Raw genomic sequence first — 12,513 nt, 5'->3', positions numbered from 1 at the left:
TGCAACCACTGATAATGTGAACACAAGGGAAGAGAAACTGCTGGAGTGAAATGCCACTTGTAAAGTCAGTTTTATCATAGGGAAGCATGCAAGGTTTTTTGTGTTTATCATCATTTCTTGTGAAGGCCAGTGACAACTGCATAAACAACATATGTGTGTGTACAGCTTGTTACCCTCACATACTTTTAATCTCTTTGTGGTGGTGAGAAAAAATTGTGGTACTAAGGACAAAGTTGAACAATCTTGTTAGTACCAAGATAAAAGAAAAACTGCATGTCATAACAAAAAGATGAAATTTATGTCAATTTTCTGTAAAGTAGAGCTTTTACTCACTGAAAACATGGATGGAAACATGCCAAGATAATAAATTTGAGTGGGCTTGAATACTTGCTGTCTTTATTAAAAACTCATAGGAAGTTGTCAGTCCTGCAGAAACTGCTCCTAAGCATTTTTTTTTTAATCAGTCCTTGTGTGTAAGTAGGTTGCCTGGATTTCTTAACTACAGATGAAGAGTGGTTTTTTTTGTCTGCTCTGGCATCCAAGGATGGCAATATCTGGGCCATGAGTAGAGAGTTACCAGGAGTAACAAGTCTTGTAGAGTAACTAATGAAGTTGTGGAGAAATTTAATTAGATCTCTTACTCTGCAGCAGTGTCAGAACAACAAGATAGACAGCTCCTAGTTGTGTTAGCACAGTCTCTCCAGCTTTTCAGTCACAATTCATGTCCTGTCAGGTTGGCTGCTTTTGCAGGAGGCTGTTGGTAACTCCTGAGTGCATCTCCTCGCGTTGGAAGGGAAAGGCAGTGTCTCAGGCTTTCACACACGCTGGATGCTGACCTAGTTCCAGGAAGGAGCAGTCCTAACTAAGCCAGGAAAACTTGCTGGAAAGGAGGGGAGGAAGAAGGGTGGGAGGATTGTTGCTAAATGAGGCATTGTTTCTCTTTTCTGAGTGGTGGATTTGGGGGAGGCTTTTTTGCCTGTAGTTAGTTGCTACTCTAAATGTTATGATTTCTGTTAATTATTAAATAGTCTGAGATATTTTAGCTGTTGTGAAGAAAAAGTTGGTCTCAAGAGAAAGAAAAACAATTAGATGAAGTAGTAAAATGAAAACTTGCCTTTTTCAAGCTTCTGTAAATATATGACATAGCAACAAAGAAACCGAAGTGAGGATTATACAATGTTTCAACTGCCAGTAAAAATACAGTTGATAATCACTTTCTATACTCTTTGATTCCTGTGGTGGTTTGCATTGTCTCTATTTAGGAGGTTGTTCTCAATAAGAAATCAGTTCAGTTTTAAATAAAATCAGATTATAAAACTGCTGGTTTAGTATATGAGCTGAAGGTATCTATATACTGCTGATCTGCTGCTGTGGGTTTGCATATTGAAGAAAAAAATATTGCAGAAAGTAGAAAAGTAAATACAAAGGAGAAAACTAATGATAATTTTTTTTTCAGTTATGTTGACCATACCAGGTAAAGATTAATACACCTTTCCTGACTGAATTTTTATAAGTAGTCCTTTATTTTCCTTGCATGTTGGGTTGGATTCCTTGTAGCTATTTGTGAGTATTCTAAAGACAGATAAAAAGTTCTATTTATGTTCATTTGTAGGAAAGTCCCAAACAGTGAAACCAATATATAATTTTCTTTTTGAGAAGAACTTGATTTAATATCTGTACAAGTGCAAGTCCCAATACAGTAGAGTGGATCACACTGAAGACTAATACATGACAAAAGGAAAAAAGTGTTTCTGGTTTTGTGAAGATTTTGCTCATTGCAGTGAGAATTGCTCAGTGGCTTCTGAAAATCACAACGAAGAACATATTGCATCCATATTGCAATTCAACCTACTAAAGTAACTGTATGCTGGTTGTTTTTTTCTTTATGTTTTCACAGTCTAGTCAATAAAGCATTCAAAACACAACACATTATGAAAGCTGGGTAGTTCTTTCTGTAAGAATACTAATTCCAGTTGGATTATTGATTATATTGATTATTATATTGCTTATATTGGTTATATACACTCTGAATAATAAGGGAGTAACGTTAATCTTAAACCAAAATGTTGTTCCATTTAATAAAAAACAGTAAAGTAAGACTAAATATATTTAATATAAAGCAAATACTTCTTGACTACCCTCTTTCATAACTTTATTGCTTCTCCTTCCTGCCTTCATTTCACCTTCTGACTAATATTGCAAGGACAGTAGGTGATTATAATGTGCAGGGGATCTGTAGGTGCCTGTACTCCCTCTCTAGCTTTAGAATCTGTGAGCCAACTTCAGCAAACTTTTGCAGAGGGATGAAAAAAATAACCATCTGGGTATCAGACTGAGACAAAAGTTCTTTTTCAAGTTCCCTGACAACTAAAGCAATCCAGTGTGACTTTGCACAATAGAAAATAGCTGAAAATCTACCCTGAAGAGAGCCCTTAGAAATATTTCAGTCATGGAGAAAGCTTGAACCAGGGTGTGCATCCACTGTGAGATGAAGTCAGTGGAAAACAACAGCGACAAGTTCTCTCATCCCTCCCACCCCTTTCTTTTCTCTGTCCTCAGCAGGGTCTCACAGACTTCAGAGCCCTGCTGATGTGTATTCTTTGGAGGTAGAAATCTTTGAGACCAAGAGAAGAATTTTCTTCGTGGAATTTGTAGTAGCTCTCTTGGAGCAGTATAACATAAAGGGCAAAGTAAAGCCCTCTTCTGGAATGAATAGATATTTTTGAAAAGGCCAGACTGAGCAATTAAAGCAATGCCATCAGTACACATCTGTGTGGCTGCCAATCTAAGAAACTAATTCAGGAAGCAGCCAATAATCCAGTGGGGAATTCTTGATTCATTTTTCCACCCAAAACAATTTATAGATGAAAAACTATAGTGCATGGTTTTAGCATAATGCCAGGTCATGGCCTTGCTTTTCTTTGGTGCCTACCAAAGATGCTTACCCTTTCCACCCCCAAATCCCTCAGCATGCTGCTGACCTTGAGTGGTTTTTTGGGGTCAGCTGCCCTGCTGGAGCTGGCACGGGGGGCAGTGGTTGTGGCACAGAGTGTAGCTGTGGCTGGGCTGCCAGTGGAGGGGAGCTGCCAAGGATGCTCTCCTGGCATCGTGACTGACACAAATGCTCACTCACAAAGAGTTACTTAGCTGGGTTATATAACACTCTTTGTTCTGGTTTGTAGTTAGTAGTTGTTCAAAGAAGAGAACACCATAACATTAAGGAAAAAAGGTGAACTTTCCTACTGGCAAGGTTAATATTAGATAAATTTAAAACTTAGTGTGTGGTGGATCCTTACAGACTCAGTTGTCAAAGTCCATTGTCTCTTCTTTTTTCTTAATACTGTCTTTGCTAGACCTGTTTTTGGAGAGCTGTAAATAACAACAGCAGAGAATACCTCTGACTGGGCATTTTAATAAGAGGTGAGACTTGGCAAACTGAGTCTATGTAATTATGGTATTTCACAATTTATTGCCATTTTAAATTGGCACATCACCTTTGCAATGTAGTAAAATGTGGTTGAAAAGTCAATCTTTAGTATTTAGAGTAAAAACAAAATGGCGTGTATTATGATACTTATGATACAAAATGATGTTCAGTACATTCTATTAGAGTTTTATAAACTTATTTCACCAAATGAAATAATCAGATACATTAAAATCTGATTTTTATCAGGTTGATTTTTTATGTTTGTTAATCTGAATAAGGGATTTCAATCAAAAACTATTATAATCCTAAGATCAAACAATTGATTATCAAACAGACATTTTTTGCTTGATCACTTTAAGCTGTAAGCTTTGCTTACAAAACCAAAACAATTATGAATTGGGTGTACCTAATATGAGCTTTTACTTCATTAAAACTTGCTTCAGCTTGTAGTACAAACAGAATTGAAGCAAACAAAAGGCATTAGAGCTATCATTAGACATGTCATTCATAGTTACAGAAGAATTCCCACACGTTGGGGCTTAAAGGTGCCCAGTCATAACATGTATTTTTCATCTTACTAGGAGAAAAAAAAAATCTGGTGTTAAAGTTTAAAATCAGCTATATCACTACACTGCAGCTCCCATGGCTCACACTGCAATCACGCTGAAATATGGGAATTCCCAGGAAAAAAATAACCATGCAAAGGTATAGTGGAGTTTATTAGAAAGCTTATAGTTTATTTTTTCCCCATTAGGATTTTTTTCTTGCACTTTCTGTCTGAAGCTTGATGTTGGGGCTACTCTACTTAGTGAAGGTGTTCTCTTTAAACTGAACTGCCCAAGCACCCTTCCAGTGGAGAGGAACTGCTGCTTTTGAAGTGTGCAGAGGGGCTTTCAGAAGCTCTAGGCTTGTATCTGGCTTCCTTTGTTCCACAGAGTCTGTTTACTTGACTGTAAATAAAGTGCCATTTACAGACAGAAGTTAGGAAGTGGATTTTCAGTTGCCCGACCAATCTCTCATCATGATCATTAGGTCACAAAGTAGAAGTCTGTCACCAAAAGCTATTAAAATCCAGATAGTGAATTAGTTTTCTTTATTTCAAGATTCTTAAATTATCAAAGTTCATTGCCTGAAGGGAGAAACAGATACTGAATCGTTCCAGCCGAGAATGTACAGTACTTTGAACCTAGATACTTCAATGATTAATGCATAAGAGACCCTCTTATTTTGCACAGGCTTAAAATAGGTTAAAGGAAACTTAGAATTTTCTCTTTTTTTGGCTGCAAATGCTTGAGTTTCTTTTTATGGATGCTATATTAAGATAAATGTACAAAATGCATAAAAGATGTTCTTATAGTAAGCACCATAAAAGATGGAGGAAAATGGCAGGAAAAATGCCTGCTTTATTATTGCCAGTATATACTTGCTAGGCCCAAGCCAAGCCAACCAAGATTTGTGTGGAGTAGATCTAAAAAATCCTCTGATTATAAAAATGTGGAATTTAAAGTGTGGCTGAAATATGCTGAAATTAGGTTCTTTTGATAATGGTTGTGCTGAGTCAGATTTTGTTTGCCAGTATTTCTACTTTGATTTTTGCAAAGCAGTTGTAAGTGAGAGGCAAAGCTGATCTGTAAGAACACTGCAGACAACAGTGGCTGGGTTTTATGATTGCTTTTTTTGTTCTTCTCTTTTCACTGTCCTTGACTGGCTGCCTGTCCAGAAAGTGAACATGATAGAGGCAGCTTTGAAGAGACCTGTGATCTGGCAGACACCTCTCCATTGTTCTAGCTGTACATTTTTGCTCTCAAAGAGCAGTGTTCTGATGCTGCAGTCATGCAGATGGTTTAAAAGAATAAAATCAAGTCCAGTGGTAAATGGGAGTGAAATGGTTCAGTGAGAAGAAGGCATGGGTCATGCCCTAAGAAGAGAACAAGCACATTGCTTCTGTAAGCTGTGGTGAAACCCAGGGGAGCTACAAGGAGTTGAAGCTTCCCAGTGCAGAGACAGGCAATGTCCTTGCTCGTTGGAATAAGCTCCCATCTTGGAGAAAATAGGACCACAGAGGGTGGCCCATGGAGGTCCAGGGATGGATGCTGCACACCTGTGGGAAGTCAAGGGAGGAGATGAACAGGCAACATAACCTAGGACTCATTTTGTTGGCCCCATCTGACTTGTCACAGCACTCCAGAGGAATTTGACCCATGGGGACTTTCCTTCAGGCTGTTGGCTGTCATGCATGCTCCCTGTACTTTTGCCCAGTTCTGGAGGAAATTCTTGCCCTGCCTGTAGCACTTAACAAAACTCTTACCTCGGACATACATTAGAAACATCTTCCATGCATTTGCACCAAAGGTTGCCCAATGCACTCAGCAGAGTTATCCATTCAGCTTGCAGTGTGATTTGCTAGTAAGTGTTAAGCAGTCCAGACAGTCAAAAGTTTTTCTCTAAATGTCACTGGATTGTGGGTCAGACTGGAACTGTTTATCATTCCTAGATTGCTTCCATCTCTTTGCTTGAAAGCCAGGGTTTCTTTTCATGTGCAACATAAATGTGGAGAGTTCTTCTTCAGTATTTAGTGCAGGAGCACACTGTGGTATATGCACCTGATTTCTGGTTGAGGATAATACAATTTAACAACAGACACAACCCTGCCCCCACCCCTCCCCCTCCCCTCCCCCACCCCAGGATATGTCACGAAAAAAAATATTTTTATAAAATACAAGCGTATTAGATCACGAAGGAATTACTGGCAATTGTTGATTACTATCTCAATACCTTTTCCCTGCCCTCCAAATCCAGACATAAACTGTGATTATATGAGGTTGTGTTTATTGTCGAAAGGCTTGCAAAACACTGAGTAATGAGCCTGTACACATTCTCTTCTCCAGTCTTAAATAGCTTGATTCAGGAAATATATTTATCTCTAAGGATGTTTCTCAAGGAACTGTACTTCTAGCAGTGGGTGACTTCTTGCTTTCCAGAGGCTGACTGTAAATAGTGGTTGTTTGAGATAACTAATATATGATTTCCTGTTTGGAATTTGTGGCAAAAAAGCAGTTACTATTTTAGAGTTGTATTTAGTCTTCTGCTAGTGATGTTTCTGTTTTGAATTTTGTGGGAAAGGGTAAAATATACATTGACACTTTTTACAGGTCATGAACTTTGCCTGCAAACCCGTGGTTGTGATTTTAATATTTTCACTATGATTTTATTATCATTATCACTATTACAGTTCAGCTACAATGATGGGCTGTTTCATGCTGATATAAACCCTGTTAACCTCTCTTCCAAAGCTGCTCCTGGGACCTAGGAGAAAATGATACCAACAGTAAAATCTCTGCCCATCAAAACTAAAGTAGAAAGTACTGCTAGAATTTGAGATTATATTTGTAAGATGCTCCTTAAAGTCTCCTTATTATAAGGGATTATTGAAAAGATTGGTTCTTTACTACACAGTGACTCATACTAAATAACTGTGGTGAGGCATATTTGTGTGTAAAGCAGATAAAACTCATTCTGTCTGGGCACACAGGAAGGGAGGGGAAACATGAGGGATGTTGTTTAACCCATGAGCAACTCTGTGAACCTGCCTGGTCTGGGAACTCAGAGAGTAGCTGCACAGTGCAACCACAAGTCATTATTTCTTCCATCACTGCCATTTTTGGAGGCTTTTCAGGAGCTCTAAGGTGTTCCTCAGCTGGGCTGTAGCTTGTTCCTGGAATCCATCCCACTGTTGTTGTCTCAGTCCTTCCACCTCCCTTCTGGGGAAGGAGTTACCTACACATAGCAGAGTTCCTCAGGGGAGTCTGGCCTTTTTCCTCCAGTCTTCCCAGTGGATATCCTCCTAAATTCTTGATCCTATAGTTCTTCATCAGAAGAAAACCAGGCCCTTTATGGATGAGGAGTGGACCCCCATGTCCTACAAAATCAACTTTGTCCCCAGTCCACATTGCTGGTTCTTTCCAAAATGGCATGGAATGGCACACCATTATTCCCATAAGTGCCCAAGGAAAATCAATTAAGAGCAAAACCGCAGCTAAGAAGAGTTGCAGTGTTAAATGTCACAATTTATTAATGCTGTTCTACCTTGCATGTTTGTATTTCTAAGTTTTCCTGTTTGGACAACTGTTCAGACTGTTTGGACTGAAAACAAAGGCTTCTGGTATGATAATGAAATGACTCAAAAATTTGTTTTCTGATACAGCAGATAATCTCATTTTTATTCCAGTGCCATAAACTCAAATATAAACAGTATTAGCAGGTAAAGTCAGTGCAATTAGTTTGAGCACAGAAAGTTGAGGTGAATGGAGCTGCACCCAGCCGGTGGACAGCCACCAGCAGTGTTCTCCAGGGCTCAGTTTTGCTTTGATACTCCCATTGCCTGGATGAGGGGATCAAGTGCACACTCAGTTAGATTTCAGGTGGGTGATAGCTGTGTTGATCTGCTGTTGGGCAGGAAGGCTCTGCAGAGGGATCTGCACAGGCTGGATCATGGCTGAGGCCAATGGGGTGAGGTTCAACAAGGCCCAGTGCTGGGTCCTGCCCTTGGGTCACAACAACCCCAGGCAGTGCCACAGGCTGGGACAGAGTGGCTGGAAAGGACCTGGGGGTGCTGGTGCCAGCAGCTGAACATGAGCCAGGGTGTGCCCAGGGGGCCAAGAAGGCCAATGGCATCCTGGCCTGGATCAGCAATGGTGTGGGCAGCAGGAGCAGGGCAGGGATTGTCCCCCTGTCCTGGGCACTGCTGAGGCCACACCTCGAGTGCTGTGTCCAGCTCTGGGCCCTGAGTGCAAGAAAGGCACTGAGGGGCTGGAGTGAGTGCAGAGAAGGGCAATGGAGCTGGGGCAGGGTCTGGAGCACCAGTGCTGTGAGGAGCAGCTGAGGGGGCTGGGGGTGTTTATCCTGCAGAAAAGGAGGCTCAGGGGTGACCTTACCACTCCCTACAGCTGCCTGGAAGGAGATTGTAGCCAGGTGGGAGTCAATGTCTTTTCCCAGGTAACAAGCAGCAGCCCAAGAGGAAATTATCTCAAGTTGCACCAGGGAAGGTTCAAAGTCAACATTAGGAAAAATTTCTTCCTGGAAAAAGTTGTCAAGTATTGAATACTCTGCCCAAGGAAGTGTAGGAATCTGCATCCCTGAAAGTTTTTAAATAAGTGTAGCTCTTGGGGACATGGTTTATTGGTGGATTTGGCAATGGTTTGAGTAAGGGTTTTTTTCAACCTAAAAATTCTGTGTTTCTAGTGTACCTCAGCAGGCTGTTGATGTATTTGCTGTGCTGTAAGCTTAGCTTATGCCTGAAGGTAAAGGAGGATAACAGACCTCTGAATCATACATTTTGCCTCTATTCAACTAAAACGTTCCCATTAGTAGTGCTGCAACTTTTGTTAAGGCAAACAGTGAATGAGTCATTGATCTCTGCCCACAGTAATATAACACACTAAAGAGTGCTAGAGAGGCGTTCCACATGGCCAGGGTACTGTAGCAAAAACACTGTTTTTTCAAGTATGTGTCAAAGGCTGTATTTATTTTCTTCTGTTGGGGGAGCTGTCGCAGATGAAGAGCCTTTTTCACTGGGATCAAAATTCTTCTGTAATTGCTTCTGTGATAATCATAATCTTTCTGTTAACAGGCATTCTTCATAATTGCTGTGAAGCCTACAATGTTGGGCTCCTGGAAGCAAAAATATTTTCTGGTCCACCAAGAGAGCAGTTTGGGTATGCAGTTCAACAGTTTATAAATGAACAAGGCAAATGGTAAGCAGCTTGAATGGCTTGGTTTATGTCCTGCTAAAAGGTTAAGTACAAAACGTTGCAACTCTTAATATTTCCTTTATAATTCCCACATATAATTTAAAGGGATCCTGGCTAATTCATTTTTATATCAGAGCTGTCTTTTTACAAATAAATACTTAATGTTAGTAATGCAAAAATTGAGGTATTCTAAAAATATATGCATGTGACAATTCACACTTTTTTCCTTAACACCATGTGACCCAAGGTCTTTCTTATGGTAATCTTACACTTCATTTCAAATACCCTAATTTCCTTAGGCTTACAGTTTCTCTAGAATTTTAACTTGCATTTCATTCCTTTGTGTACCTAGAGCATCTTTGTTACATTTTACGTATATGTGGCATATTTTTCCATTTTAACATTGTTTAGGTCAAAACAAACTATTAGGTCTGGTGAGTTCTAATTATTAATACTAAATTAAATTAAGTTGATATAATTTTGTGTCTGATACAGCGTTAACTCTTTGCTTCTCACGGGATGGTGTACTGGGATGAATATCATAACACAATCATAGCAAAGTCTTGTGTCTGCTACATCTCTTCAGCCACAAGATTTGACCTGAAGTCCACTGTTGCCACAACATTGGGCTTGATGAGCAATTAGTAAAATATTTTTCCTAGTAATGTTGGTCTCAAAAAGAGCTTTAATATATTACTGAGTAAGCACCTTTAGCTGAAGACACATTATTTTTCTCTTCTGCAGCCTCAACAGGCACAAGACTTAAGGTGTCTTTGTGAGTAAGGACTGTGAGTCTTTGAAAGTAGTTGAGAACTACTGAACTGCTAAGTGGCTGTTTGTGTTCATGTAAGTCTAGAAAGCCACACCAGAATATGTGTATTATGGTATGCTGAGACACTTGAGACCTGTCGTCCTCCACGGACAGGAACTGTGTCAGAAACCAAATAGCCACAAACTGGCAGTTCTGCTTAAGTGACACCTGACTCAGTAACTGCACTTATTTCAGGAAAGAGAAAGTAAGATGTTGAAACCTGAAATCCAAGGAAATGCACATGTATTTTTCTGTTGGAGTTTGGAACAGCGGGTATGGAATTACTGGGGCAGCTGAGACGTTTGTGACAGCGCTGCTCAGAGGCACCTCAGCAGCATGCAAACATAGAACCCCCAACTTCTCAGCAGTGTTCATTTCCAGGCACCAGAAGACACAGCAAGAGGAGAGCAGAGCTGAATTCAAGGCCTGAATTCAGGCCTTGGCATTTCCTCTCCCTCAGCTGGGTAGGCTTCCAACCTACCCCCACGCTTCCTCTGATGCTGTGGGGCTTCTCACCACGTTTCTGCCTGCTTTAATTGTGTGTTTAGCCACCCACAGATCACACACAGATCTCTTAGAAAAAATAAAAAATCAAACCACCCAAAAAACCCAAGAAACAAAAACAAAAAACTGCTTCCCAAAAAGCTAACTTCTCTGGAAAGCCATTGAAGGAGAACAAGAATGTGTGCCTGTAGTGAATTGTATGTTTTTGCTTCATACTTGGATAAATTGCCTTGTGTTTTATACTTGTTGTGAGTTTTTTCTATAAGCTTGCAATAGAAGAAGAAATAGCTGCCTGATCCATTCAAGGTATTTATGTTTTAAATTTTCCTCTTTTATTTTTGCTTCTAATATAAAAACTCCTCTACTACGACCTTCTTAGATAATGTTTGCTGGATAGAAGGGAAAAAAAAAGTAACTTTGATTTAACTTTTCCTACCCTAGAGAATCATAGAATCATTTAGGTTGGAAAAGACCTTTATGACCATGGAGTTCAACCAATCTTCTCCTAAGTATATGAATATTTTGAATCTGGTAAACTTTTCTGTAAGTAGGCACTTCACCATTAGTTCTTTCACTGCATGGTGTCTGACCTATCTCCAAAAATCAGTGAAATTTTATCAGCTTGTTCAAGTAACTAGGACTTGTTAGCAACTCTTCAGGGAAGAAAAGCCCTTTTCAGTCTCCTGCTCAAAAAATCATTAGGCAAGCGTAAAAGAAAAATGAGTCTTGTTCTACTGTCTTGTTCTCTTAATTTCTAGGCCATTTTCTTTTTCTTGGGACAATAGAGCTTTTTCCTGTATGCATTATTAAAAAAAAGAACCCAACAAAAAAACAAACAATGAAACAACAACAACAACAACAAAAAAAAAAACCCCAACTAAAACCCAAAACAAAAAACCCAACCAAACAGACAACCGCCCCCCACCCCAAACAAAACATTCAATCTCTTTCAGGTTGTTCAGTAGAGTTGTTTTCTCCTATGAGCAACACAGAGGCTGCAATCCATGCACAGAGTTCTTGTTGGCATGGCTGAGCTGGGAACAAGATAAACAATCTGAGATAAGATCAGGGTGATTTTTCTGTCTGAGGGGAGCATTTATCACCATATGCTTTTGTGAAGAGATTGTCACTGTGCAGCAAGAACGTGATGTATTAGAAAATTCTGTCCAGGCACAGAGAGTGGGGCTGTTCACAGCACCATGTGCTGCTGGGGTTCCATCTCTTCCCAAAAGAGATTATCCAGAATCTGAGGTCCACCAGAAATTTTATCACTTCCTAGATTTTGCTTAATAAGTTCACAGGGTGCTATATAAAATATAGCTTTAAAAAAACCTCCTGTACTCTCTCAAAGAGTAGAAGGGAGACATACAGAAATACAGATGCCAGTTAAATTATTCAGCAGTGTTTCTGGGAGGTGCATCTCCTGAGGCAGTAAGAGCTAAAGAAATTATAAAGAGAGAATTTTTGCAGAGTTGGTACTGGTTTTCACTTCTACTTGGAGATGAACTCAGTGAGAAGAGGGAAGGCAGTCCAAAAGGGAATGCAGGACTGTTGAAGTGTCTGGTACATGTTGGGACGCTGTGACACAAACCAACAAGGAAGACTTTTTTGTGATAGAGACAGACAATCCAGGATAATTGGGCACTGGTCCACTGTGCATTGATGAGCTTTGATGGCATGTGATGCTCATAAATAAGGACAAACTTGCAAGTCAAGCACAGCTCAAGCTTTTCACAGTGTCTGGTGGGAATTTTAAAACAGGAGCTCTTTAATGAACTCAAGGAAAATTGTGAATACCAGTGAAACTCATCAATTAGGAAAGCAGTTCACCACACAAGTAATTAGCCACCACAGAAACAGTTTATGGCATGTTTCTCCTTGTCAGTAGGTCATCTGCATTCAAATCTTAAATTGAGACTAAAATTTCTGTTATTTTATAAACATAATCTTTTAGAAAGCCAGATTGTGCCCTGTCAAGTTCATCTTGAATGTTTATTCCCTGAACAGCAGCTGACAGTACA

At 39.8% G+C, this 12,513-nt stretch overlaps 1 protein-coding gene across 1 annotated transcript in view; it reads left to right on the top strand.

Moving 5' to 3' along the window:
- ITGA2 (integrin subunit alpha 2) overlaps window positions 1–12,513 on the top strand; it is a 66,162-nt gene that overhangs the window by 9,789 nt on the left and 43,860 nt on the right. Inside the window, exon 2 of the mRNA XM_056513212.1 lies at window positions 9,057–9,180. Coding sequence (XP_056369187.1) covers window positions 9,057–9,180 — 124 coding nt within the window. The remainder of the gene's footprint in view (window positions 1–9,056; window positions 9,181–12,513) is intronic.

This window comes from Oenanthe melanoleuca, chromosome Z, assembly GCF_029582105.1.
Source record: "Oenanthe melanoleuca isolate GR-GAL-2019-014 chromosome Z, OMel1.0, whole genome shotgun sequence".
Classification (NCBI taxonomy): Eukaryota; Metazoa; Chordata; class Aves; order Passeriformes; family Muscicapidae; genus Oenanthe; species Oenanthe melanoleuca.
This window is presented reverse-complemented; position numbering and strand designations above follow the sequence as displayed.